We start from the raw sequence: 26,413 nt of genomic DNA, 5'->3' as shown, positions 1-26,413 counted from the left end.
CCAAAGTTCACCATCCTCCCACTCGTGGATCGGCGGCCCTCCCCCGTCTTTTGTAATGGCAGTGGTCTTTCGTCATGATGCGATGTCTTACCCCGACCCCGACCCCGACTTGTTTTTTTCGGGGATAACCTGCCCCCGACCCCGACCCCGACCCCGATTAAATTTTTACCCCGTACGAACACTAGCCTATCACCATAGGCTTATGGTGTTTCTAATCAGCCACCAATGAATATTGGTTTACTTAAGGTTTTTCTATTGCGATTTATACTTTAAAGCAAATATCAGCTACTGTGGCGCCCGTAACACACTGATTAACCTTCTACACACCAATTTTATGTAGCCAAAGGCAGGAACCAATCAGAAATCGTCCTGAAGGGCGGAGCTAGACCTAGTCTTTGATAAGCTTATTGGGTCAGTCAACTCCACCCCTCGACTATGGGAGCATCTAGTGCCGTTTTTTTACACTAAACCACAGTCACAGCTGAGACTCGCTTTAAAGGGATACTGGATTGGATGGCTCATGCTGTACTGGCCAAAACGCTATAGGCTTTGAAACTCACCTTGGCTTTTAGTTGCTTTATTTCATCATCTTTGCTTAAGTGATCACAGTTACAATCATTCGCCTCCATTTCCTATAAACAAAGTCCAGTTTTTTGAAATTTAAAATTCCTGCGCAAACCACGGATAATTTCTCAAGTACCTCTTTAAGCGCCACCCTTTGAAGATTTATTAAACTCATTTCCGAAATGTCTGACTCTAAAGACGTAACTTTTCAAACTAGAGCTATTTTATCAAATACAAACAAAATCTTTTACGAAAATCATTCTCCCAATGTTGCCAAATAAATTGAGAGGGAAGACAGAAAGCCTATAAGTTATAGAATACTAAAATTTAATGCGAAAATTCAGAACCCCATCAGGTTGGGGCCAATTTCGGTTTAAATTGTGTAGCAGTCACGGTAGCAGACGACGGTATAAGGGCGGCACGCTGCCAGCATGCCAGTCCCTAATTTCCGCTAATTTCCCTTTTGAAATTTTAAATAAAGTGCTTCAGAGAGTGAATTATTCAATTCTAAATATGAACTTTTCAAGGCGAATGAGCGCTATCAAGGAACAATAAAAATTGTAGACCTTGATTCTGCAGAAACGGTCTTTAACTGGTGGCCTCAAATACTTCTCCCATTTTCATTGCTCCATGGAAGCTCAATGAGTTAACTTGGAGGAGATAGTGGGCTGGAGTAAAATGTTGGTGGGACATGTGCGGCAATGAAAGTCTCCAGGAGTACCTTGCGGACGCCACTACCCTTCCATAGTTGATTATTAAGTTCTGCCGCGTAGCACCATTGTATTTGTATGAGAGTAGTTTCTATTTTTAAGACATAATGGGCATCTTTGACGTTTTCGTACCGTATTACCCCATACCGAAACAGCGAGGATGCTCGGAGCAGGGTGAGAAATAAGGCGGTGGCACTGGGCAAATGACCAGTTTAAAAATTGCTCTGACCAGTTTATTTATTAAATGCCTGGGGGTCCAGTGGCCACCGTGACCACTTTTTAAATTCCCCTTCTTTAGTAAAAAATAAATTCCCAGTTGGCCAAGTGGGTCATAGGAATTAATACATATAAAACAAATAGACAGTATATAAAACCTAGAACCATTTCAGGGCAGCTCTGACTTTATGTAAAAACATTAAGTGGTCATTGACCAGATTTTTAATTGAAACCCTTGGGCTCTACTGGTCAAATGACCAGTTTAAAAAATTTCCTTATTTCTCACCCTGGCTCGGAGAACGTAGTTGCCATAGATGTGTTTATAGAGGCTACTATAGGTAAAGAGATGAAGTCTCCATCCCACTCTCTTCTCCAAGTAGGAAAGTCATAGCCCACTCGATCATACGCCCACGGACGATTCTATTGATTCGAATAACCAGAAATTTCATTGAGACATGTGTTGCAATACATTCTATTTTGCCATAGCAGGGATAGATTTAATTTTAGAAGTAGGAATGGAGAACAGAGTAATGTGGGCGCGCGTCAAAGCCCCGAAGAAGAGTCGGGTCATAGCGACAGAGGTAAAAAGGAATTACGTATTTTTCGACGCCCCCATCAGCAACGTCATCAAAACGTAGTTTAAGTGAACCAATAGAATAATTTAAAATTTTCGTTTCGTGTTGGAGGGAGGAGTCTATGCTGGGCTATGAGTCGGACTGAAGTAAATACTAACCGTTCTTCATTCCTACTTCTAAAATTGAATTTATCCCTGGCCATAGATTTTACTAAAAAGGTTTCGAAGTGTTAAAGTTGATAAATAAAAATTAATTTGCAAAACAAAACTTTAAATTCAATAAATAGTTACACTGGTCTGATTTCTTGTGTGTTAAAGTAAAATCAAGATTATTATTATAGTACACCTAAAGTTTACTAATTCTGATTAAATACACTAGTCGAACGCGTACATATTCGTATAATTCAAAATGTTCCACGTCATTAAACTGACTCCAAAATCACCTGATACAAAACGGTTCACGGGTAGTTGAGCGGTTTTCAAAAGAGCGTTTTGGAATAAAGCGGTTCCTAAAACAGCGGTTTGCAAAAATGCGTACAAGCAAAACCGCGGTTGCTGTTTCCGCGTTTCTCAATACAGCGCTATTTCCCAAAACAGCGGTTGCTGTTTCCGCCCAAACTGTGATTGATAGGGATGGAAATATCTATTATATTAAGTATATAGGACAAAGAACAATATTATGCAAAAAGGAGTAATGTTATATCGGAAGTAAATATAAAATATAATTTTTTGGAAAAGGCATATTATTTTGGGAATTTAATGAAGATAAACAACAATATTTTGGAAAAGGCGTACTTTCGTACGCTCAAAATATAAACGCTGTAATCAAAATGCGCTAAAACGAGAAATGGCTATATATAATGGCAAACGCGTTAATGAAAATGCCGTTTTGGACAATGCTGTTTTGATAACACGTCCAATCGATAACATACCATACAAAACATCCTTTTGAACTTTAAATTCTTCTTCATATTCAATAATTTCCGTGGGAAAATTTACAGGTAAATAATCATCATCATTCTCCATAGAATAATAAACCACATCATCAGATTCAAAATCATCCTCTTCGGTCATTGGTTGAAATTTCGTCATGACGTAATCACGACCGCAAGTGAAGTAAAACGCCACACTTATAACGACGAACAATATAAACAATCCAAGGTTCGTTTTCTTAACCCTAATTATCATTTTAAACATAATTTCTGTCTCAATTATTGATTATAATTAAAACACGTGATTAACGAATCGACTAGTCACGTATTTCCGTCAGCCATGTTGAGTGGTTCGAGGCTGAATGTGGGCCTAATCAAAAATTAAATTTTTGTGGTATAAAATCTATTTCATTTTCCATATAATTTATGTAGAAAACCAGAAGTTCATAACTTGAAGTAGGTAAATTGTTGTGTAATTATATGAAGCTAGTAGAAAAGGTTCCCCCGCGTTACATGTGTAAAGCTATTTGGTTAAAATATAGGTACGTTATGCCTTTACCGTTTTACTTACTTTTTGGACGCCAATTCCCAAGATGGCCGTGGATTAAAACCAAAAAAAAAAAAAAAAAACCATATATCTCTATTACATAGTTAACAAGATTTAACACAAACCAGAAACAGCGGTAAAAGTGGCCAAAATATACAGACGTTACCCCGCTACGACGATTTCATTACTTTTATGGCTGCCAACAGCGGACCTTACCAAATCTAATATACGCGTTGAGAACGTGGATGATTCAAACTTGATCCCACATTAGACTCTCGCGTAATATAGAATGCAAACTTCCCCATAATAAACGTATAACAAAATATATGGCTAATATGAACAGCCACATTCTGCCATTAAACCTCCGTAGGTGCATGATAACACCTACTAAGAAGTGAAAAAACACAATCATGAATTCAACGGTAAAGTTAAGCTTGGCGAAAATTTTGCAGTCTCTCGTTTCTGCTGAAACCAAAGAGCACCAGAAGCAGTGTGGGAACATAGAGACTATAAACCCCAAGGAGTGGCAGGAGTGCCTCAACTTGTTGCTCTTAATATAGGCGGCGTTGCTGGTACAAGGCGACTTCCGCCAAGCAAAATTAAACGGGCCGGAAGCTCTCATGTACCAATTTAAGAGCAACATCATTATTTGCGCTTGTAGAGCGGGGGACCTGCCACTCCTTGGGGTTTATAGTCTCTATGGTGGGAAATAAGGATTTTTTTAAAACTGGACCTGTGGCCAGTAGAGCCTAGGTATTTTAATTAAAAAACTGGCCACGGTGCCACCTACCACTTTTAGCCTCAAAAATCAGGCTTTCGTAATTTAGGTCCACATTATCTATTCTGGACAATATTTGCTAGGGTGTAGGCTTAGTAGGTTAGTTTTTATAGTTATGGGTATTAAATTCGGCCCGTAGGGAGGGAGTTGACACTCCATTGTTATCTTCCCATAGACCCTAATACAGTCAAAGGCAGCAGGCTGCCTTTCCCTAGAGACCAGACCCAAACAAGACTACCGAGAGATTATCTTCCCTTTAGCCATGCTTTAGCTAACTGCAAAAATCACTTCATCTACAGACTCTACACTGTGTAGAGCGTAGACAGACATACGAAACCCACCCATAATCCCACTCCCACATACACAATTCAGGCCAAGCAAGCAAACAGGATAGAAGCAAAGACGAGACAATTTTAGGGATTAACATAGTATTTATTTAATGATCCAAAATCTTGAGGGGAAAACTTTGAATTAATTAAGTGGCCACCAGGGCCAGTAGACCCCAAAACGTTTAATTTTTAAACTGGCCCAGGTAATTTTTAAACTGGCTATTGGCCTGTGAAAGTGCCTTATTTCCCACACTGACCAGAAGTGATGACGAAGCCGATCGCCGCGTATGTCTTAACCTTAACGATGATGGTGGTGTTAGAAGCCAGGTGTGCAGACTGGTGTCCATGTGGGATGGACAAAGAATAGAAGATGGTGGTGTTTAGAAGCCAGTAAGTACAGGCTGGTGTCCATGTGGAATGGACAAAGACGAGAAGGTGGTGGTGTTTAGAAGCCAGTAAGTACAGGCTGGTGTCCATGTGGAATGGGCGAAAGACTAGAAGATGGTGGTGTTTAGAAGCCAATAAGTTCAGACTGGTGTCCATGTGGGGTGGACAAATGAACAGAGTTGTTAAACAGGCAATGGAGTAATAGCCTGTAAGTCGAATACAATTTCCGGGACTGTAAATGCGGTCTGGAAATTGAATACACGTTTGCTCCGATTTGCAAACTGCGAACGCGGTCACGTGGTGTAATATTCACACTCAGATTAAGGAGATATAAAAAACTTATTTATTGATACTCTTTGGAAAGGTTTGTTTACATGACTATTGAGATCGCGTGACGATGACTAACTAAAAGTATTTTCCTGGGGCGATGGCCATTACAGTTTCATTTCTTTTTACATATCTTTTCCTAGATGGCGGTATAGTACTAGTGTTATTGCTTTTTGGCGGGTGTTTAAATTTTACTGATTCAAAATGCTACATGTGGGTGTAACAACGGACAGACAGACACGTCGAAATTAGAACCTCCCCGTGACATACGTCACTCGGAGAGGTAAAAAGTAGCTAGCATCTGCTACTTTATGAGCCTATTCACAGCTTGTACCCCGTGCTACGGTTGGGAAGATAATCATACGTAGAGGGGGGTCGATACTAATTTTGGATAAAGGAGGGCAAACAAGTTTCAACGAAGTGTACTTTTAGTTTTTATCCATATAAGGTTGTTTTTAGCCAAATCGTATGATGTACATATAAGATGAGGCTCTTAGTTTGACTGTTAAAGGTAATTCGATCATCGAGGGGTAACCACTAGAACTTTCTGTTCTTCTATTAAGGGTTACTTATGTGTAATCATTTTAGCATTGTTGATTCTAACCCCTCGTTTTTAGAATGGTCTGACGGGTAAACATTTTAGCAATGTTAAGGGTACTAACACATCATTCAAAGTTTCTCTTTGCGTCGCACTATTACAATCATGACATAAATAAATTTATTGAAGTAAGGATTACGGGTTATCATTTTAGCACAGTTAAAAGTAGCGCATCGGGGGCAATTCACATAAATTTATGTACGCCTGTTAAATTCGGTACGATGTGGCTACTATTACGAGCCCTTGGGTCGTCTTGTTCCATCTGATTATGCATAAAAGATGATGAACGGTATAAAAATTACTCTTTGGACGATATTTTCAGATGGAAAATCGTCGGCTAATGCAAGATATCCCTGACCAGTTTTGGCGTTCAGTTGCTCACCATGCAGAGCTTACTTCATAATTTTTGGTTCATTGGTATCACCATAAGATTATAAGATGTGTTCCATAAGTATGACACTTCCTATACTTCGTAATGCTAGAGACTTAATGAGAGCTAGTTCGAGAACGACGCGTGAATTGACAACACGCAGTTTTGCAGGAGTTCCATCTTCCTATTTAGTCTGTACTAAGCCTTTGACAGCACGAGATCTTACGCTTCTACTCTTACGCCGGTGTCGAAAACAAGTAAGCCAACATTTCTCTACCCTTTACCATTGAATACCGTGGGGGATAGGTCATACAGACACGAATGACGTATTCCGACTAGAGAAAAAAACCTCGAGCAAACTAAACAGAAAATGGAATCTGCCCGCGGTGCTGAAAAGGTACGACAGTCGTTTTCATGTGCCATTAACAACCTAGTTATAGGTTTTGAATCTAACTTAGATTGGAGGTTATTGAAATTGTCTGCTAGTTCTAATCAAGCTGGTTACTCGGATTAAAGTCATTCTTGGATATTTCCTTGTTTTAATGGTCAATGTTTGGGGGGGGGGAGGGCATATATCTGTAACCAAATGTTGTACACCCCATGTTCATTGATACTTTCCACTCAGTTGTTCCCAATAAACACGATCCCTCATAATTGATGGACTTTTCAAAGTCACCCCTTTTTACCAGCGTCTGCAGTGGATATATTGCTCAAGCTTATTTTCAAACACGGTAGCAGTATGACTCTCAGGTACTCACACTTTTTAAGAATAAAATTACTTACCAATTTTCGAACTAGCACACGAATAGTTTGACGTGCAAGGTTCAAGGGCATCTAAGATGGATACTGAAGTATCGTTTTCAAGTTCCGGCGATATATCCTGTAAGTCGCTTTAAAGGTCAACCGGGGTCATTTCCGGTGTAGCGCAGCTCGTTTCAATATTTCCTTTTTCATGACACTTATTTTTAGATTCCTGTGTTTCCATAGATTCTATAATTGAATCGTTCTCCAAATTTCTTTCAAGGGACAATTCCAAATCGTTTTTTGACTTCGACATTCAGTTGAGGAACTCACACTGCTTGGACTGCGATGTAATATCTCGATTTTCTCTCTTTGTCAAGGACCTTTGACACGTAAAATTTTAATCCTATGAAAAACATTAACATGTACAAAAATGGGCCAAGCCTCGCTTCGTGCCCTTTCCGCCGTAAAACGTTCTGAGATCCCATGTAGAGCCAAGTCTGCCTTTTGTTCTCATTCAATCGCCAATTGAACAATTATGTTATAAATTAAGTCCTTTTCCTAATTAATAACCAATATTCTTTGACTCTATCATTATTATACATCTTTGTTCGTATCAAAAATATCGTGACTTGGCAATCGCAGGTAAGTAATATTAAAAGGAAGTCACTAAATCGTTGCCGATTTTAAAATAATCGAAGGGATGTTCACTAAATCGTTTAAGGTATAGGGGATATGTACAAGTTTATAAGATGAGTCATGCTCAACCCTATGTACAAATTATATGGTGAGTTATGCATAACCCTATTTACATGTTTATTAGGTGAGTTATACATAACCTTATAAGGTAATTACCTGCGCTTGCCAAGTCACGATATTTTTGATACGAACAAAGATGTATAATAATGATAGAGTGAAAGAATATTGGTTATTAATTAGGAAAAGGACTTAATTTATAACATAATTGTTCAATTGGCGATTGAATGAGAACAAAAGGCAGACTTGGCTCTACATGGGATCTCAGAACGTTTTACGGCGGAAAGGGCACGAAGCGAGGCTTGGCCCATTTTTGTACATGTTAATGTTTTTCATAGGATCTCACTTCTTTTTGTAGACCCTCTCGTTATACTTCGGTAGTTATATTAAAAGAAGACCCTCTCGTGGTAGTTCGTTTACCAATATAATCGCTAACGTTTCTCCATATTTACGCTGAATTACCCCTTTCGACCCGCAGAGAATATGCAATAAAGATTGTACGCGATATCCTAATATAAGAATGTAGCATCAGTTACGACACATTTCTTTTAAATTAGCTTTAATATATATTTAACTTTCGGTTAACTTTGGCCCATTACGTCCTTTCATCAAGAACACACACTATTACTGTTAAAAAGACGGCAGCGCCATCTAGTTTTAAAATAAAGAACTAAAGAACAATTTTATAAAAATTTCGGGATGTTTTAATTTTTCTGTGCTTTATAAAATAAATGAAAACTAAATCCTGAATTTTAAGTTTCTATCTACCCTAGAAGTACCTTAGAATTTTGATGATCGGTGAGTGAGTGAGTGAGTGACAAAATAAGGTAAATTTCACCTGTGATATTTCGAAAAGTATATAGGGTAGGAACTTGAAATTTGGAAACTATAGCTAGAATTGACAGTCCTCGCGGCAAGCAAAATTTCAGACTTTTACCTATACCCATCGCGAAGTTACAGTGGGCTTAAAAGAGCCACGAGTTGCTTCGAGAAAAGGATGTCAGTGCTCGACTTGGCTGGGAGCACTGCCGTGCTCCCAGATATAATAAAAATAAATGTAAATCAAGATTTGGCATTGATAAGTTTAGTACAACAGAGTTCTAAGTCGAGGCTTAAAAAATATACTATTTTAGTAATAATGTTATCATAAATTTTAAAATTACTTATGTCCATGGTTAAGTGATTTTTTAACCTATTTGAGATTTTATGGACTATTTGAAATAAGCACCTCTGAGCAATCGCGTACCACCTTGCCCTCTTGATAACAAAATTCTCGCGGTACGTGCTCCATGTCGAATGAAATTTAGCGCAAGATTTTTTAAAATTGGGCGAGATGTAGAGGTTGCAATGAAATTTTTTTAACAGGAATGCAAAGCGTTATGCGATTGGTCGGAGGTGCTTATTTCAAATTATCCATAAAATCTGAATCTATTTTGAATTTTGAAATCATTTGGAGGTATTTCCTGAATATTGTATTCTATAAACAGGTCTTATAATTAGTAGAAGAATCGGTAAAAAATCGCTTGATTTCACCTTCCTTTTAACTTTTATAATATTTTTTACCCATGTGTATTTCTTTTATTATTGATTAAACTCTATAAAAATAATGTCATCAGTTATCACATACACTGTTCTGATTTTCTTGCTCTTTGGAGAAATAGTTTCCTCTTTTATTTACCGTTTTCTAGCTGTATAGCTAAAAAAATATAAATTAACTGAAGTTGTTACGGATTCCGGAACAAAAGATAACTACCAAATATTTTTTTATTTTTTGAGGTTTCAATGCAAATTGGGTCAGAGGACCGCGGCAAGGATGCGATTAATCAGGTTTCAGTATGTGTTTAAGCAGCGAAGGATATGAGGTTTAGCCGGGAGTGTGGCGCACTCCTGTAAGCCAAGCTTCTGGGCGGCAAAGTTTGAGGGAATAAGACACATGTCGGAGATCCTACCCTATAGGTGCCGACTGCCCCGTGTCCGCCGGAGGTGACTCGACCCCCACACCCCGTCCGTCACCTCCCAAGTAAACCTCATTTCCTTCCCTCCTTAAACACATACTGAACCCTGACTAATCGCATCCTTGTCGCGGACGTATGTGCCCTACTTACATTGAAACCTCCATAATACAAAAAAAATGAGGTTTACTTGGGAGGCTCACAAATGGTGATGATAGTCATCAAGAAATATGCGACAGCAGGGTTCTACATAAGGCACTAGTCAAGGCATTTGACTACTAAAAAAATGATAATGAAATATGCACAAAGCAAATCTTCTCTTGATTCGCTGGCCCATTTGGCCTTCCTAAGTTACATGGACCAAAACTGAAAACTGTAATATGTCATCATTTCATTTATTAGGTTAGGTAAGATTAGGCCAATTTAGATCAGCGTAGGTTAGGTTGTGCCAGGGGCAGTTCCATTAGACCTCTTGAGGTGTTCTTCAAGTTTCGCAAATATTTTTATTACCTACCAGCTTAAAGCTTTCACCACAACAACACAATCTTTATATGAATCCAATCCTATTTGTCCTCTTTTACCCTTCAACCAAATTAGACCAATCATTCAACGCTATTTATTTATTTACCCACCATAATGCAAAAATATTTATAAGGTTACTTTTTAAGGTAAAATAATGTTACAGAATTGTACCTAGGAGAAATGTAGGGTGTTTTTATAATTACATAATAGCACTGCCTGTAAATGTTTTTTATGTGTAGTAATTATGCGATAAAGAAGTTATGATTTATGAGTAGTGGGGAGGAAGGGCTTTCCGTAATTTCGATATGTCAGTTAATTGTAGTGTAGTCAAGGGGAATTTATGGTGAAGTGAGTTTGATGGAGTGTAATCATAATGTTCGAGCGGAGTTTTCGGCGTCTACTTTGTTTTCCACTTTTCCTGCCATAATAAGAATGACTAGAAGACAGTTAAGTTTCACAGACTATACGACATGGAGACTGTAATATATTTATTTTTGGAGTGGAATTTGATTATATATATGAAATGGGTGAAGTGAGTTTGACAGAGTGTAGTGGTTGAGGGCCATTTTATTTTTTTAATAGTTTGTGCATTCCAGAGAGCAATGCAGAACATTTTAGACGTTTTGCAGAAAAAATATCTTCCGTTAGAAAACTCAGTACAGCAGTATACAAAATTTAGCTACTCTAGAGTCATAAAATAGCTACCTTACAGCTAGAAAACAGAAGGGAAATAGTAACTACCGTAAGAAATCAGGATGTTTATAGGCTCATTACAGGTACTGTACCTTCCAGATATATTGTATGCATGTTACAGTCAGAAATTGCTAAGTTTGTAGAATAATGGCAGGCGGGTTTCGGATGCTTTTTAGGATAATTGCAGGCGCGTTTCATATACTTTGTAGGAAAATTGCAGGCGCGTTTCAGATACTTTGTAGGATAATGGCAGGTGCATTTCCGATTCTTTGTCGGATAATTGCAGGTGTGTTTCAGATACTTTGCAGGATCATTGTAGGTGCGTTTCATATTCTTTGTAGGATAATTGCAGATGCGTTTCAGATACTTTGTAGGATAATTGCAGGCGCGTTTCAGATACTTTGTAGGATAATTGCAGGCGCGTTTCAGATACTTTGAAGGGTCATTGCAGCTGCGTTTCAGATACTTTGTAGGATAATTGCAGCCGCGTTTCAAATACTTTGCAGGATCATTGCAGTCGCGTTTCAGATACTTTTAAGGACCATTACAGGCGCGTTTCAGATACTTTGTAGGATAATTGCAGGTGATTTTCCGATAAGTTTTAGGATAATTGCAGGCGCATTTCAATTACTTTTCAGGATAATTTCAGGAGCGTTTCATATACTTTGTAGGAAAACTGCAGGAGTGTTTCATATACTTTGTAGGAAAATTGCAGGCGCTTTTCATATACTTTGTAGGCAAATTGCAGTCGCGTTTCAGATACTTTTCAGGATCATTATTGGCGCGTTTCAGATGCTTTGTAGGATCATTGCAGGTGCTTTTCAGATAATTTTTAGGATCATTGCAGCCGCATTTCAGATACTTTGTAGGATAATTACAGGCGCGTTTCAGATACTTTGTAGGATAATTGTAGGTACTTTTCAGATATTTTTAGGATAATTGCAGGAGCATTTCATATACTTTGTAAGATAATTGCAAACGCGTTTCAGATACTTTGCAGGGTCATTGCTGCTGCGTTTCGGATACTTTGTAGGATAATTGCAGCCGCGTTTCAAATACTTTGCAGGATCATTGCAGTCGCGTTTCAGATACTTTTAAGGACCATTACAGGCGCGTTTCAGATACTTTAATGTGTACGATAATTGCAGGTGCTTTTCAGATACTTTTTAGGATAATTGCAGGCGCTTGTCATATACTTTGTAGGCAAATTGCAGTCGCGTTTCAGATACTTTTCAGGATCATAATTGGCGCGTTTCAAATGCTTTGTAAGATCATTGCAGGTGCTTTTCAGATAATTTTTAGGATCATTGCAGCCGAATTTCAGATACTTTGTAGGATAATTACAGGCGCGTTTCAGATACTTTGTAGGATAATTGCAGGTACTTTTCAGATATTTTTAGGATAATTGCAGGAGCATTTCATATACTTTGTAAGATAATTGCAAACGCGTTTCAGATACTTTGCAGGGTCATTGCTGCTGCGTTTCGGATACTTTGTAGGATAATTGCAGCCGCGTTTCAAATACTTTGCAGGATCATTGCAGTCGCGTTTCAGATACTTTTAAGGACCATTACAGGCGCGTTTCAGATACTTTATTGTGTACGATAATTGCAGGTGCTTTTCAGATACTTTTTAGGATAATAGCAGGCGCGTTTCAGATACTTTTTAGGATAATTGCAGGCGCTTGTCATATACTTTGTAGGCAAATTGCAGTCGCGTTTCAGATACTTTTCAGGATCATAATTGGCGCGTTTCAAATGCTTTGTAAGATCATTGCAGGTGCTTTTCAGATAATTTTTAGGATCATTGCAGCCGAATTTCAGATACTTTGTAGGATAATTACAGGCGCGTTTCAGATACTTTGTAGGATAATTGCAGGTACTTTTCAGATATTTTTAGGATAATTGCAGGAGCATTCCATATACTTTGTAGGAAAATTGCAGGCGCTTTTCATATACTTTTCAGGATCATTGCAGGCGCGTTTCAGATACTTTTTAGGATCATTGCAGGCGTATTTCGGATACTTTGTAGGATAATTGCAGGTGCGTTTCAGATACTTTGTAGGATCATTGCAGCCGCGTTTCAGATACTTCGCAGGATCATTGCAGGTGCATTTCAGATACTCTGTAGGGTAATTGCAGGCGCGTTTCAGATTCTTTGCAGGATCATTGCAGGCTCTTTTCATATACTTTGTAGGATAATTGCAGGTGCGTTTCAGATACTTTTTGGAATAATATCAGATGCGTTTCAGATACTTCGCAGGATCATTGCAGGTGCATTTTAGATACTTCGCAGGATCATTGCAGGTGCATTTCAGATACTTCGCAGGATCATTGCAGGTGCATTTCAGATACTTTGTAGGATAATTGCAGGTGCATTTCAGATTCTTTGCAGGATCATTGCAGGCGCGTTTCAGATGCTTTGCAGGGTCATTGCGGGTTTTCCTATCAATTATTGTGAATCAGTCGCCTTACACCCGGTTTTCACTGAGCGAATTTTGGGCGATTTTCCCATATTTTCGCGGAAAAGGAAAAAATTATTCCTTCTTTTTTTACGAAATTCGCGTTTTGGCGTCGAAGGTCCTATTTCTATTTTTGCGGTTTTTCTCAGAGCGCGGATTTTTCTTCCCGTAGAGGCAGACCAATCACAGCCGGTCTTAAGGTCACGTGGTAGCGCAAGCCCGGTTGTTTCGTTTTTAGTCGCCATTTTTAAAGTTGTGATAAGGCGAGAGTCAAGGAAGTTAAGTTTAAGCTATCGTGGTGATATATTGATTAGAGAACTCGAAATGACCAAAATTGATTCCGAAGCGATAGTTGAAGAGGTTCGAAAATACCCATATCTTTGGGATAAGAAAAACGTGAGTTACAAAGATATTGTGATGAAAGATAATCGGATGAGCTCCATCGCTACTTTGCTAAAATGTACAAGTAAGTATTTGTATTTCTTATTTCTTAATATTCATATCAATAATTTTTATATGTTTCATTAGAGGAGGAACTGACCCTTAAGTGGAAGGGACTAAAAGACCGCTATCTCAAAATGAGGAGGGACTTTCTCAAGAAAAAACGCAGTGGATCTGGCAGTGACGATATAGCCAAACCAAAATGGAAATTATATCCAATATTGGATGGATTTCTTGGCCCAACTGTAGAGCCTCGAAGGTTGTGCTATATTTTAATTACGGACTGGCGTTATTTAACCTGATACCGATGCAAACAAAATATTGATACTTGAGCCGATATCGATAGTGCCCCACTTTTATTATTGGGAAACGTCGGGTATCGGTTCATTGCTAATATTAAATGCATAATAATTTAAATAATTTCATTTGGACGATTTCTTTAGAACTGCCAGTAATTTTGAAGCAATGAAATGTGATAATGATGATTGTGATAAGCCTGATAACGTGGATGAAGGAACTCAGTTGGAGGATGGTGAGGAAGCTAATGTGATTCTTAACAACCTGGCGAATGGAGGACTGTCTCTGTATGTGGTTTTTATTTCATTTATTTTTCTTAACCATGTTTAGCTTTTGGTTTCAACGCTCTTTTGGCAAGGCCATTCAAAGACTCTAACGCTTAATAGCACTTAGTAATATTTAATCTTTTGAACAGGGACCGTGATTTAACGGTTATAGAGGGAGATGAGGAACAATTAATTAATTCGGATGAAAGTTTGCCTTTAAAGACAGAAATTGAAAGGGTTCAAGTGATTAAAAACTCTAGTCAATCCCAATCAAATTGTGATACAATTAAACCACCAAACGCCAAACGGAAGAAGGTGAACGATGTGGACTATAAAATGATATCATTTTTAGACGCTGCAACTAAAAATATTGAGAAAAAAGAAGAAAAACATAATGAAGCAAATGTTTTATACTTCAAAAGCTTATTGTTTCGGTATGAGGGTCTTGACAAGAAGAAACAGATTAAATTAAGGTATCAAATGGAAAAACTGTTCTTTGACGCAGAAATGTCAGAATCTGGGAGCACGGCAGTGCTCCCAGCCAAGTCGAGCACTGACATCCTTTTCTCGAAGCAACTCGTGGCACTTTTAAGCCCACTGTAACTTCGTGATGGGTACAGGTAAAAGTCTGAAATTTTGCTTGCCGCGAGGACTGTCAATCCTAGCTATAGTTTCCAAATTTCAAGTTCCTACCCTATATACTTTTCGATATATCGAAGGTGAAATTTACCTTATTTTGTCACTCACTCACTCACTCACCGATCATCAAAATTCTAAGGTACTTCTAGGGTAGATAGAAACTTAAAATTCAGGATTTAGTTTTAATTTATTTTATAAAGCACAGAAAAATTAAAACATCCCGAAATTTTTATAAAATTGTTCTTTAGTTCTTAATTTTAAAACTAGATGGCGCTGCCGTCTTTTCAACAGAAATAGTGTGTGTTCTTGATGAAAGGACGTAATGGTCCAAAGTTAACCGAAAGTTGTAACTGATGCTACTTTCTTATATTAGGATATCGCGTAACAATCTTTATTACATATTCTCTGCGGGTCGAAAGGGGTAATTCAGCGTAAATAAGGACAAACGTTAGCGATTATATTGGCAAACGAAGTACCACGAGAGGGTCTTGTTTTAATGTAACTACCGAGGGTCTACAAAAAGTAGAGCTCGGCATTTTCGATCAATTATCCACTTTATTTTATCTTTATCCATACCCGAAAATTATCCACAGAACTTACATGTTAAATCGTATTATAATCCACAAATTTGTTTACAAATAATCGGTTATCCACCAACTTGTGGATAATTGATCGAAAATGCCGAGCTCTAACAAAAAGAAGTGAGATCCTATGAAAAACATTAACATGTACAAAAATGGGCCAAGCCTCGCCTCGTGACCTCTCCGCCGTAAAACGTTCTGAGATCCCATGTAGAGCCAAGTCTGCCTTTTGTTCTCATTCAATCGCCAATTGAACAATTATGTTATAAATTAAGTCCTTTTCCTAATTAATAACCAATATTCTTTGACTCTATCATTATTATACATCTTTGTTCGTATCAAAAATATCGTGACTTGGCAAGAGCAGGTCATCCCCTTCGATTATTTTAAAATAGGCAACGATTTAGTGAATATCCCCTCGACTTCCTTTTAATATTACTTACCTGCGATTGCCAAGTCAGGATATTTTTGATACGAACAAAGATGTATAATAATGATAGAGTCAAAGAATATTGGTTATTAATTAGGAAAAGGACTTAATTTATAACATAATTGTTCAATTGGCGATTGAATGAGAACAAAAGGCAGACTTGGCTCTACATGGGATCTCAGAACGTTTTACGGCGGAGAGGTCACGAGGCGAGGCTTGGCCCATTTTTGTACATGTTAATGTTTTTCATAGGATAAATGTTGAAACCTTAATTGTCAATCTTCCTCGCGAGTCATTTTTAAATGCGTCACCTAAATTTGTTTTAAAAATTACTTGTTAGGACACTTTAGTTTTCCTTAAAATGTGTTTATTGTTCCTAGTAAAGTTAACTACGTTCCAAAATAAAAGTTTAACTACACAACTGTTTACAATCACAAAACATTGCTCATTTTAATGTGGCTCAAAAAAAGTACAAAGTTTCTTATTGTTTGTTCGCTTGCTCGACTTGACCAGGTATGGCTCCTTCGTTGCAAAGATAGTTTGCTAAAGTATCTCTTAATATACCAGAAAATCGACTGTGTCTATTAGGTTGATTACGTTCAGAAAAATCTTTGATCGCGCAAAACCCTAAATTTTCTCGCCAAGTTCCATGCCTCAATATGCTATTTTCATCTTTGTAATCTGCAAATTTCTCTGGGGCATATTTTCTTGCTGTTGAAGGCTTGCCATTTTCATCCGTCATGAGGTAGTTATGAAGACATATTGTTGCTTTAACTAGTCCATCAATATTATCTGGCGTTCCATACTGAGTACGAGAAAATATCCTCCAACGTACAGCCAAGATACCAAAGGTATTCTCTATCACCATTCTAGCGCCACTCATGCGAAGATTGAATATTCTTTTTGTCAAATTTACTTTGCCAGGATACGGCCTCATTATTTCACGAGACAGAGGAAATGCCTCATCTCCTACAATGAAGTACGGAAATCTTGTTTGTGAGAAGGGCAAAATTCTTCCTTCAGGAATATTTAGTTGGTTGTTTTGCATTTGCACACCAAACTCTGAATTTCCAAAAATGCCTCCATCACTTTGGCAACCATAGCTGCCCACATCCACCATCAGAAAACGATAATGTGCATCGCAAAGAGCTAGCAACACAGTGCTGAATGTTCCCTTGTAGTTGTAGAACATTGATCCTGAGTTAGATGGTTTAGCTATTTGAACGTGTTTACCATCTATTGCGCCAATACAATTAGGAAGACTCCATTGGCTTTCAAACCCTTTTGCCACTTCTATCCACTCCTCTTCTGAAGAGGGCATCTTCACATACATAGGAGCCATGGTTTGCCAAATGGCATTACACGTATCTTTAATTATGTTGGAAACAGTAGTTTTTCCCATTCGGTAGCTGTAAGACATGCTCACCTGCATATCACCACTTGCCAAAAAGCTAAAAGAAAATGGTATCAATATAGAAAGCAATAACCAATGCATACCATCAATAAAAATACCGTAGAGTGAGAGCTAATCGTTCTTCAGGTGCAATACAATATCTAAAGTTTGTATCCGCTTTTGTTATTTTGTCCCGAACCAAAAACAACACGTGGTCAAATTGTTCCCGAGACATTCGAAAGTACCTAATGAATATCACATTTTCAAAACTTGCATCATTCTCTAAATAACCATAGCATGACCATAGCCAAGCTAAGCTGACAAGCCAAAGCTTAACTTACTCAAAGTGTTTTTCCTGGTCAGAATGCCTCATTTCCTGTACGAGATTCGCAAAATCTCCTTGACGAGACCTTCTCGCATATAAATCACGAACCCAGAATCGTCTAGTGTATTGTTTTTTCTTCCATTTTCGATATAATAAGTAAACTTTGAGCGTATTAATAACTTCAACAGTATTGTCGTCCTCCATATTACTCCAAGTACTCCAGGTCAGTTCAGTTCCGATTTCCAATTCCATATAGCAAACTTAATCACGCGCATTCGTCGAGTGATAGAGGTGGCTATGCCATACGTTTTTCCTTTTCGGCTTTTACGCAGTGAAAACCCAAAAGCGAAAAAAAGAAATACGAAAAAGAATTTTACGCTTTTCGCTCATTTGGCGAAATTCTAAACTCGAAGGAAATCGCCCAGTGAAAACCGAGTGTTATATACCCTAAATTTCCAAAAAATTTTAAAGAGGCTTATGCTTGAGTTCAAACGTCAACAATAGCTATGTTTAAAATTATTTTAGGAATAAAGTTCCTTAAAACGATTTAACTAGAATTAAGGTAAATTAATGACGATTAAATTAATAAATATCAATTATATTTTTTTAATATTTAAAAATAGCCTCTAAATTGCGTCTCGACTTGGAGAGGTTTATTTTGGATTCCCAACTTGTACTCATCCCTTACAAAAATATTAAGCTGTAATTTATCTGAATACACGCTTTTCTGACTTGCTAAAGTAATATCTGAGATGGTCCAACTGTTTAGGTACATGTACAAGTTCTTACCACATCTAGCTAAAAAGGTCTTTTCGTCTATCTAACATCCACAACATACACACTCACAGAACATAATCGAAAAAGTCTTTAAAACTTGTAGCTAAAAACCGATAACAACTGAAGGGAAGGGTCCCGACAGGCTTGTTTTACGTCTATTCGCAACCAGGAAAACTGCTGTAGACTTATATGATAGCGCTAAAGTACTTTGGTTCGCAATTCCCTTCACATTTCGAGCGCCATGGTGATAGTAGATCTTGTCTTAATCGGTGAAGTTGGACTGCAAAACCGAGTGTATTCAATTCTCGAGTCATTCTCGAACTAGCTCTCAGCAAGTCTCTAGCATTACGAAGTATAGGCAGTGTCATACTTATTGAAATATATCTGATAAACTTTTGATAACTGTATATACAATACTGGCTCTTTTATGACCAAAAATGTTTCAATTTTCTATCTTTTATGGTGGTTTAAATATTTTTAGGATCGAGACGTGACAGTATTAGATCAAAAGATCTTATTGAGATGAATGAGTAAAGCTTTTTTAAGATGCCTTTTTAGGCCTAACCAATTGTTTATTCAAAGTTTAGGAAAATAAAAGCAGTAATATTAATACCTAACAGAAGCAGATAAAAATTTATGGAGCGCTCGAAGTTGACTTCCCGTACAAAAATTTTAAGCTATAATTCATCTGCATACGCGCTTTTTTATCGCTACCACGCTGTAACCATTAAGGCTACATTTCTGCAGCTCAAAAAACGGGAAAATTTCACAGCAATTCTAGAACTGCAAATTGACTGCCGTTTCTACATTTTCTGTTTGTTAACTGTTAACTGTCTAGCCTGGCAGAAATATGCAGCGCAATTCTGCAAACGCTATGCAAAAGAAGAAATACCAGCTGTTAGTTTAAAACTGTAATTTGACCGTTTTTATAGATATGTTACAGGTCTGCAAAAGTGAAGGAAAAGTAGAAATCCAGCTCCTAATTTAGAACTGTAATTTGACCGTTTTAATAGACATGTTACAGGTCTGCAAAAGTGATAGAAAAGTAGAAATACAGCTGCTAATTTAAAACTGCAATTTGACCACATTTATAGACATGTTACAGGTCTGCAAAAGTGATGGAAAAGTAGAAATGCAACTGCTAATTTAGAACTGTAATTTGACCATTTTTATAGACATGTTACAGGTCTGCAAAAGTGATAGAAAAGTAGAAATCCAGCTGCTAATTTAAAACTGCAATTCTACCACATTTATAGACATGTTACAGATCTGCAAAAGTGATGGAAAAGTAGAAATGCAGCTGCCAATTTAGAACTGTAATTTTACCATTTTATAGACATGTTACAGGTCTGCAAAAGTGATAGAAAAGTAGAAATCCAGCTGCTAATTTAAAACTGCAATTTGACTACATTTAAAGACATGTTACAGGTCTGCAAAAGTGATGGAACAGTAGAAATACAGCTGCCAATTTAAAACTTTAAATTGACCTAAATTGACCATTATTATAGACATGTTACAGGTCTGCAAAAGTGATGGAAAAGTAGAAATTCAGCTACCAACCTAAAACTGTAATTTAACCACATTTAGAGAGATATTGCAGGTATTCAAAAGTAGGAAATTCTACTTTTGAATGCCTGCAATATGTCTATAAATGTAGAATAGTTACAGTTTTAAATAGGCAGCTGGATTTCTACTTTTCCATCACTTTTTCAGACTTGTAACATGTCTATAAATATGGTCAAATTACAGTTTTAAATTGGCAGCTGGATTTCTACTTTTCCATCACTTTTTCAGACTTGTAACATGTCTATACATGTAGTCAAATTACAGTTTTAAATTGGCAGCTGGATTTCTGCTTTTCCATCACTTTTGTAGACCTGTTACATGTCTATAAATGTGGTCAAATTGCAGTTTTAAATTGGCAGCTGAATATCTACTTTTCCATAAGTTTTGCAGACCTGTATCATGTCTATAAATGAGGTAAAATTACAGTTTTAAATTGGCATCTGGATTTCTACTTTTCCATCACTTTTTCAGACTTGTAACATGTCTATAAATATGGTCAAATTACAGTTTTAAATAGGCAGCTGGTATTTCTACTATTTCATCACTTTTGCAAACCTGTAACATGTCAATAAATATAGTCAATTTGCAGTTTTAAATTGGCAGCTGGATTTCTACTTTTCCATCACTTTTGCAGATCTGTAACATGTCTATAACTGTGGTCAAATAACAGTTTTAAACTAGCAGCTGTTATTTCTACTTTTGCATCGCGTTTGCAGAATCGCGCTGCATATTTCTGCCAGTACAGACAATTAACAGATAATAAACAGAAAATGTAGAAACGGCAGACAATTTGCAGTTCTGGAATTGTTGTTAAATTTTCGCGTTTTTCGAGCTGCAGAAAATGTAGCCTTAATGTATACCTATTACAGCGTGGTAGCGATAAAAAAGCGCGTATGCAGATGAATTACAGCCTAAAATTTTTGTACGGGAGGTGACACGCCTCTGTTCTATTGGCGTAACTAAGGTAACGCCATGCACGTCATCATCGAAAAGGGCGCTGCTAGCCTGCTAGTGCGAAAGCAAGTCAGCCTTTCCAGTATCTCTGACGCGGCTGGGTCGTTAGAATGTTTAAACGAGATTTTTGTGGTCGAAAATGATTAGTTCTAGGCTTGCTAACTTTTAATTTCATCGCTAAGGTTCTTTGTCACACTATATAAACTAGAAACGTCTTCGTTTGTCACGTAAGGTTTGAACTTTGTTATTGGATTATCAATTTATCTTACAGCCAGTTTTATGCATAAGCCTTTGCTTTTTTACCTAGCTTCTCATCTGCTGGGAACCACACCCATAGAAAGTGAAACCAAAACTTAAACGTTTATGTATACCTTCAGTTTCTTTGTTTGATTATAAAAGAAGCAAGTGTTTTGGGGCGCTTGGAGTTCAAAAACCTTATATATTAAGTATTTTAAAGATTTTTGGTTGTGAAAATAATACTGAATTCCAAAATAGATCTCAATTTGTTTTAATTTGAGAATTTTTATGCGGTTTCAAACATTTTAATAGAAAAATGTGTCAAGTAATACCCTTTAGAATTGTATGTTTTTCTTTTTCCTTAAAAAATCTGTAAGTGCATATTTTTCATTAAGATTTTTGTAATTTAAGAGATAGTAATTGGCCAAATCGAAGATATTAACAATGAATATTAATAAATGCTTTAATTGATGTAAATATTATACTCGCCCTGAAAAATTTAACTTTTTGTTAAAACCAATTAGCTAGGCAGCTAATATTTTCATTCGACTAGTCATGTCATATAGAATACATTGTTTAATATTTGAAATTGTTATAATTGACCTGCATGTTATTGAAATATAAAAAGTACAAATTCTTAAGTGTTGTTCATTGAAAATGTATTAAAGAAATTTCAATACTAGGTATCTGTATCCTTTACTATAAGCGAATGAAGCCTCGAGTTAAGGTTTGATCGTCGCAAAACCGTCGGACCTCTTGCGGACAGGCGGTTAAGTCGACTCTCAAAAGTGTTGTATGAGGGTCGTATTTCATTCGTGTCGTAACAGTCGGTAAACCAGTGGGCCGTAGTCCCACCGGGCGGACATTTCGATTCTCAAACCCTTACTCTACCAGCCCTTTACCGACGATTTACCGTTCCTATACTAAAAAGCCGCGAAATCGTCGGATTGAGCGCGGCTTTAGGTAGGCATAATGACGCCGACCTGTAGTCGGCCAACAGTCGTTTTATAGTCGCCTCATAACAGTCTGAAAACCGGCGGGCCGTCGTCCCGCCGGGCGGACATTTCGACTCTCAAACCCTTACTCTACCAGCCCTTTACCGACGATTTACCGTTCCTATACTAAAAAGCCGCGAAATCGTCGGATAGAGCGCGGCTTTAGGTAGACATAATGACGCCGACATATAGTCGGCCAACAGTCGTTTTATAGTAGCCTCAAAACAGTAGGAAAACCGGCGGGCCATCGTCCCTCCAGGCGGACATTTCGACTTTCAAACCATTACTCTCCCGACTTTTTAGTGACTTTTTACCAACTCGTCGGTAACACACAAAGCCGACCATGTAGGCCCTACGTCGGCAGTGCTACTGGGGGAGAGGGCAAAAGTCGCATAAGTTGGTGGCTTTTTGATTTAGGTTGTGAAACCGAACGTAAGAACTCCCAAAAGGGAGGAGGAGATGACGTCAGGCTTGCTCGTGATGGAGCCAAGTTCGAGGATCGCTGGGCGGCTGGAGGTTCGCGAAGCTTCATTGTGCGTCCTACGTATGCATAGAGGGTCTTTGGGTTGTCCTAAATTTGCTCATTAATAAGGAAGCACCGCTTCTTAAATAATACTTCATACAGCCTTTAATGCATAGGGAAGGTTATTTGATTGTATAAACATGGGCTTCATAGTCAATCTTTTGGTGAAGGAAAGGCAATGGATAAAGGGTGGGCGTGATAAACCTTCGAAGGTCAATAGGATGTGCAACTCCCTGTACTAAAAAGTAGACAAGTCGATGCTAGCGACGCCAGCTAACAGCGCTGGAAAGCCTTGCCCTTGCGTGATAAATTAAAAATACTGGGCCATAGCCCATTGGATCACGCGCTCGACGAAGCAAGCTGCTCGTGCTAGAGGCAACAGTAGTCGGCGGGACGTTGCATTGCTTCTTGGCGCGAGGGAAGTACGCTGAAAAGGAGACCTCCCACCCACTTGTGTGTTGGTTTCTCTTCAGGATAGGTCCATTCACTACCTCCTATATAAGAATATATATAGGTACGGGTCTATTCATATAATAAATCTCAAATACAGTCCTGCACCGCTCAAAAACGTTTCATTTGTTATCTCATAGGAAATAGATAGCGGCACTTTAATTGAATTACCATCTGAAAATTGATATTCTTTAAATAGATTTTATGAATTTTAATATTCGTTCGAATATTAAATGCTTGTACAATTAACTTTCTTTCAATAAATGAAATGGGTCGAAGTTACAAAATCAAACAATTAAAATACCATTATAATAAAATCAGAGTATGAAGTAAAAAATTTAAATTGTTAAAAATTTAGTAGTATTAACTTATAATGAAGGTTATACATTGGCATCCTCCACTACTGTTTCTTAACAGTTTTCATTTAGAATTCTTTTGAAAATTTAGTTATGGTCAATGGTTTTGAATATTTATTGCGATCACGTGTTAAGGGTTTGCTGGTAAAGTCACACTGATCACATGAGAAGTGTTTTCTCCACTGTGAGTGAGTTGATGTGTGATCAAATGGCTCTTCTGCGTGCAGGCATAATCACAATGATCACATTTGAATGGTTTTTCACCACTGTGAATGCGTATATGTCTGATCAAATTATTCTTCTTCGTGCTGGCATAATCACACTGATCGCATTTGAAGGGTTTTTCCCCAGTGTGAATGCGTTGATGTGTGACCAAATGGCTTTTTTGCGTGCAGACATAATCACACTGATCACATTTGAAGGGTTTTTCACTACTGTGAATGCGTTGATGTGTGACCAAATGGCTTTTTTGCGTGCAGACATAATCACACTGATCACATTTGAAGGGTTTTTCCCCAGTGTGAATGCGTTGATGTGTGACCAAATGGCTTTTATGCGTGCAGACATAATCACACTGATCACATTTGAAGGGTTTTTCACTACTGTGAATGCGTTGATGTGTGATCAAATTATTCTTCTTCGTGCTGGAATAATCACACTGATCACATTTGAAGGGTTTTTCACTACTGTGAATGCGTTGATGTGTGATCAAATTATTCTTCTTCGTGCTGGAATAATCACACTGATCACATTTGAAGGGTTTTTCACTACTGTGAATGCGTTGATGTGTGATCAAATTATTCTTCTTCGTGCTGGAATAATCACACTGATCACATTTGAAGGGTTTTTCTCCAGTGTGAATGCGTTGATGTGTGATCAAATTATCCTTCATCGTGCTGGCATAATCACACTGATCACATTTGATGGGTTTTTCTCCAGTGTGAATGCGTTGATGTGTTATCAAATTATCCTTCCTCGTGCTGGCATAATCACACTGATCACATTTGAAGGGTTTTTCTCCAGTGTGAATGCGTTGATGTGTTATCAAATTATCCTTCCTCGTGCTGGCATAATCACACTGATCACATTTGAAGGGTTTTTCCGGACTGTGAATAAGTTGATGTGTGATGTTGCTGGAATAGTCGAACTCATCACATTTGAAGACCTCTTCAACGTTCCTCTTTCGCATTTGAAGTTCTTGATCATTCTTAGAATATTCGCATCGAGTTGTAAGTTCATTCTTGGACTTTTCTACACAAAGAAAATTAACCCATCAATATAAGTTTAAATCGAAGTCAGCACAAAAAGCTGAACCCTCTTTTAATTTGTGTCCCCTGTGTCTCCTTGATACAAATTTCTCAGATGATATAAAGTTCGGATTGTTTTCAAAATCTTAAAGGTTACGAATGTAGCGGATTCACTTCATTTCAGTAAACTTGAAGAAGTTTAATTATCACGAAAATGATAGTTGCAGGGAGCCCAGCCAAAAATGTAAATTTCTTCTTTCCTGAATTATAGGGTTTCATAGGAGATAAAACGTGTTTTTATAGGAAAGCATAGGACAAAAAAGGGTCATATATAATATTCCTTTGGTTAAGACTATGTAGGAAAATCTCAAAAAATTGCAAAATTTGATTTTACTTTGAACAGAGAAACTTAGGTAAATAAAATTTAATAAATAAAAATTCTGAGCTAGCGTAGGTAGTTCAGCAAGTTCGGTGTCTGTTCATATGGGACCTCGATAACGGAGCTAAATACTGATAAATTACGAAAACCTCGAAAAATTTAGGAAATTATATGATAATATAGGTCAGGTGCAAAAATATAGAATTTTGTTGGAATTATAGGACCCATGCGTTCCCTGTAAATGGCCGCTGGTCAGTGTTATTTGAATTTTTCTCATTCCAATACCCTAAACGGAGTTAATTAGATCATGAATTTATTTATTAACATGAATATATATCTGCATTGACTAGTTAAACTTCATATTCAGGGATGGGAGGGGCTTAGTTTGAGTGACGTCAGAGAATTTCCGGAGGTTTGTTTTTAAAGCTAAAGCTCTTGTCACGCGGAAGGCTAATTATGCTTGTAAATTGATAAACTACCGCATTAATTTAACTCCAACAGAAAGCATTTGATTAGGCGCTGCTCCTGCGCGCGGGGGCATCTAACAGCGGGGAAAAACCAGCATCATCAATTCTCACGATTTAAAATGTTAGTAGTTTACTTTCAACTGTTACATTAATTTTCTTAATGGCCAAGGCTTAGCACTTTACCAACAGTTTTCAGTTTCAGATTAGGAAAAACATTGCAGGCACTTATTATAATTTCCTTTAAAAGATCAAAATCACCTTCGGACATCGTGTTGAGATATTTATTCCCGTATCGGTGATCATTTTTAATATTCATTTGACGCAGTTTGGTGAACCTAACCGAAAATTGTATCCCTCATACAATTTTGTTAAACTGGTCATCTGCTGTTCTAACTTCCAGGTGTCTCGATTTTGATTGGCTACCGCGATGACGTTAAACGCGTATGTAATAGAAAGGTCCCTCCCATCCCTGAATAACATGATAGAAAGGCTAATGATACACATATATATTCATTAATAATTTTTGAAATTGGCGGAATAACAATAAAAATGGATTTAGTGACGCAGAAACTGAAAATGTTGATCAATTTGTTCGGTACTATCCCATAGAACCGAATTCCCATTTGACCGCAA

The 26,413-nt window shown here is 37.6% G+C and overlaps 4 protein-coding genes and 1 long non-coding RNA gene across 6 annotated transcripts in view; 2 read left to right on the top strand and 3 right to left on the bottom strand.

Moving 5' to 3' along the window:
- LOC149621145 (uncharacterized) overlaps positions 1 to 1,020 on the bottom strand; it is a 31,238-nt gene extending 30,218 nt beyond the window's left edge. Inside the window, exons 1-2 of the mRNA XM_089854715.1 lie at positions 701 to 1,020; positions 561 to 632 (exon numbers count right to left, since the gene is read on the bottom strand). Coding sequence (XP_089710841.1) covers positions 561 to 632; positions 701 to 739 — 111 coding nt within the window. The 5' untranslated portion in view covers positions 740 to 1,020. The remainder of the gene's footprint in view (positions 1 to 560; positions 633 to 700) is intronic.
- Positions 1,021 to 2,395: 1,375 nt separating this feature from the next.
- On the bottom strand, positions 2,396 to 4,650 carry LOC149621144 (uncharacterized). 2 transcript variants are annotated; one of them, XM_089854761.1, is made up of 3 exons: positions 3,322 to 4,650; positions 2,997 to 3,241; positions 2,396 to 2,682 (listed from the first exon to the last, which is right to left on the bottom strand). In XM_089854761.1, the coding sequence occupies exons 1-3, from the start codon at positions 3,336 to 3,338 to the stop codon at positions 2,504 to 2,506; spliced, it is 441 nt and encodes a 146-aa protein (XP_089710887.1). In that variant the 5' UTR covers positions 3,339 to 4,650; the 3' UTR covers positions 2,396 to 2,503. The 2 variants fall into 2 exon arrangements, with proteins under 2 accessions (XP_089710887.1, XP_089710886.1); XM_089854760.1 differs by having other exon boundaries at positions 2,997 to 4,650.
- Positions 4,651 to 5,600: 950 nt separating this feature from the next.
- LOC149621143 (uncharacterized) lies at positions 5,601 to 7,256 on the top strand. The gene is made up of 3 exons (XR_016375275.1): positions 5,601 to 6,413; positions 6,504 to 6,589; positions 7,131 to 7,256. It is a non-coding gene; the product is annotated as an uncharacterized LOC149621143 (long non-coding RNA).
- Positions 7,257 to 13,781: 6,525 nt separating this feature from the next.
- On the top strand, positions 13,782 to 16,451 carry LOC149621142 (uncharacterized). The gene is made up of 5 exons (XM_089854714.1): positions 13,782 to 13,923; positions 13,986 to 14,157; positions 14,342 to 14,482; positions 14,611 to 14,970; positions 16,364 to 16,451. The coding sequence occupies exons 1-5, from the start codon at positions 13,782 to 13,784 to the stop codon at positions 16,449 to 16,451; spliced, it is 903 nt and encodes a 300-aa protein (XP_089710840.1).
- A 7,120-nt stretch (positions 16,452 to 23,571) lies between these two features.
- On the bottom strand, positions 23,572 to 26,405 carry LOC149621141 (uncharacterized). The gene is made up of 2 exons (XM_089854181.1): positions 26,039 to 26,405; positions 23,572 to 24,938 (listed from the first exon to the last, which is right to left on the bottom strand). Exons 1-2 carry the CDS (start codon positions 26,094 to 26,096, stop codon positions 23,818 to 23,820), a joined length of 1,179 nt encoding a protein of 392 aa, XP_089710307.1. The 5' UTR covers positions 26,097 to 26,405; the 3' UTR covers positions 23,572 to 23,817.
- Positions 26,406 to 26,413: the final 8 nt, after the last annotated feature.

This window comes from Phalangium opilio, unplaced genomic scaffold, assembly GCF_054372755.1.
Source record: "Phalangium opilio isolate 3A_F unplaced genomic scaffold, DU_Popi_V2 ptg000209l_1, whole genome shotgun sequence".
NCBI lineage: Eukaryota > Metazoa > Arthropoda > Arachnida > Opiliones > Phalangiidae > Phalangium > Phalangium opilio.
The sequence above is the reverse complement of the archived record's forward strand: the minus strand, read 5'-3'. Positions and strand labels throughout refer to the sequence as shown.

What these genes read in the sequence shown, in the direction of transcription:
- LOC149621144 (XM_089854760.1), bottom strand. Translation starts at nt 3,261, where the DNA reads ATGTTTAAAATGATAATTAGGGTTAAGAAAACGAACCTTGGATTGTTT. An exon ending in TCAAAAGGATGTTTTGTATG is followed by an intron (nt 2,683 to 2,996) that starts GTATGTTATCGA and finishes TATCAATCACAG; the next exon opens with TTTGGGCGGAAACAGCAACC.
- LOC149621142 (XM_089854714.1), top strand. Translation starts at nt 13,782, where the DNA reads ATGACCAAAATTGATTCCGAAGCGATAGTTGAAGAGGTTCGAAAATAC. An exon ending in TACTTTGCTAAAATGTACAA is followed by an intron (nt 13,924 to 13,985) that starts GTAAGTATTTGT and finishes ATGTTTCATTAG; the next exon opens with AGGAGGAACTGACCCTTAAG. An exon ending in CCAACTGTAGAGCCTCGAAG is followed by an intron (nt 14,158 to 14,341) that starts GTTGTGCTATAT and finishes CGATTTCTTTAG; the next exon opens with AACTGCCAGTAATTTTGAAG.
- LOC149621141 (XM_089854181.1), bottom strand. Translation starts at nt 26,096, where the DNA reads ATGAATATTAAAAATGATCACCGATACGGGAATAAATATCTCAACACG. An exon ending in TCTCAACACGATGTCCGAAG is followed by an intron (nt 24,939 to 26,038) that starts GTGATTTTGATC and finishes TTCTTTGTGTAG; the next exon opens with AAAAGTCCAAGAATGAACTT.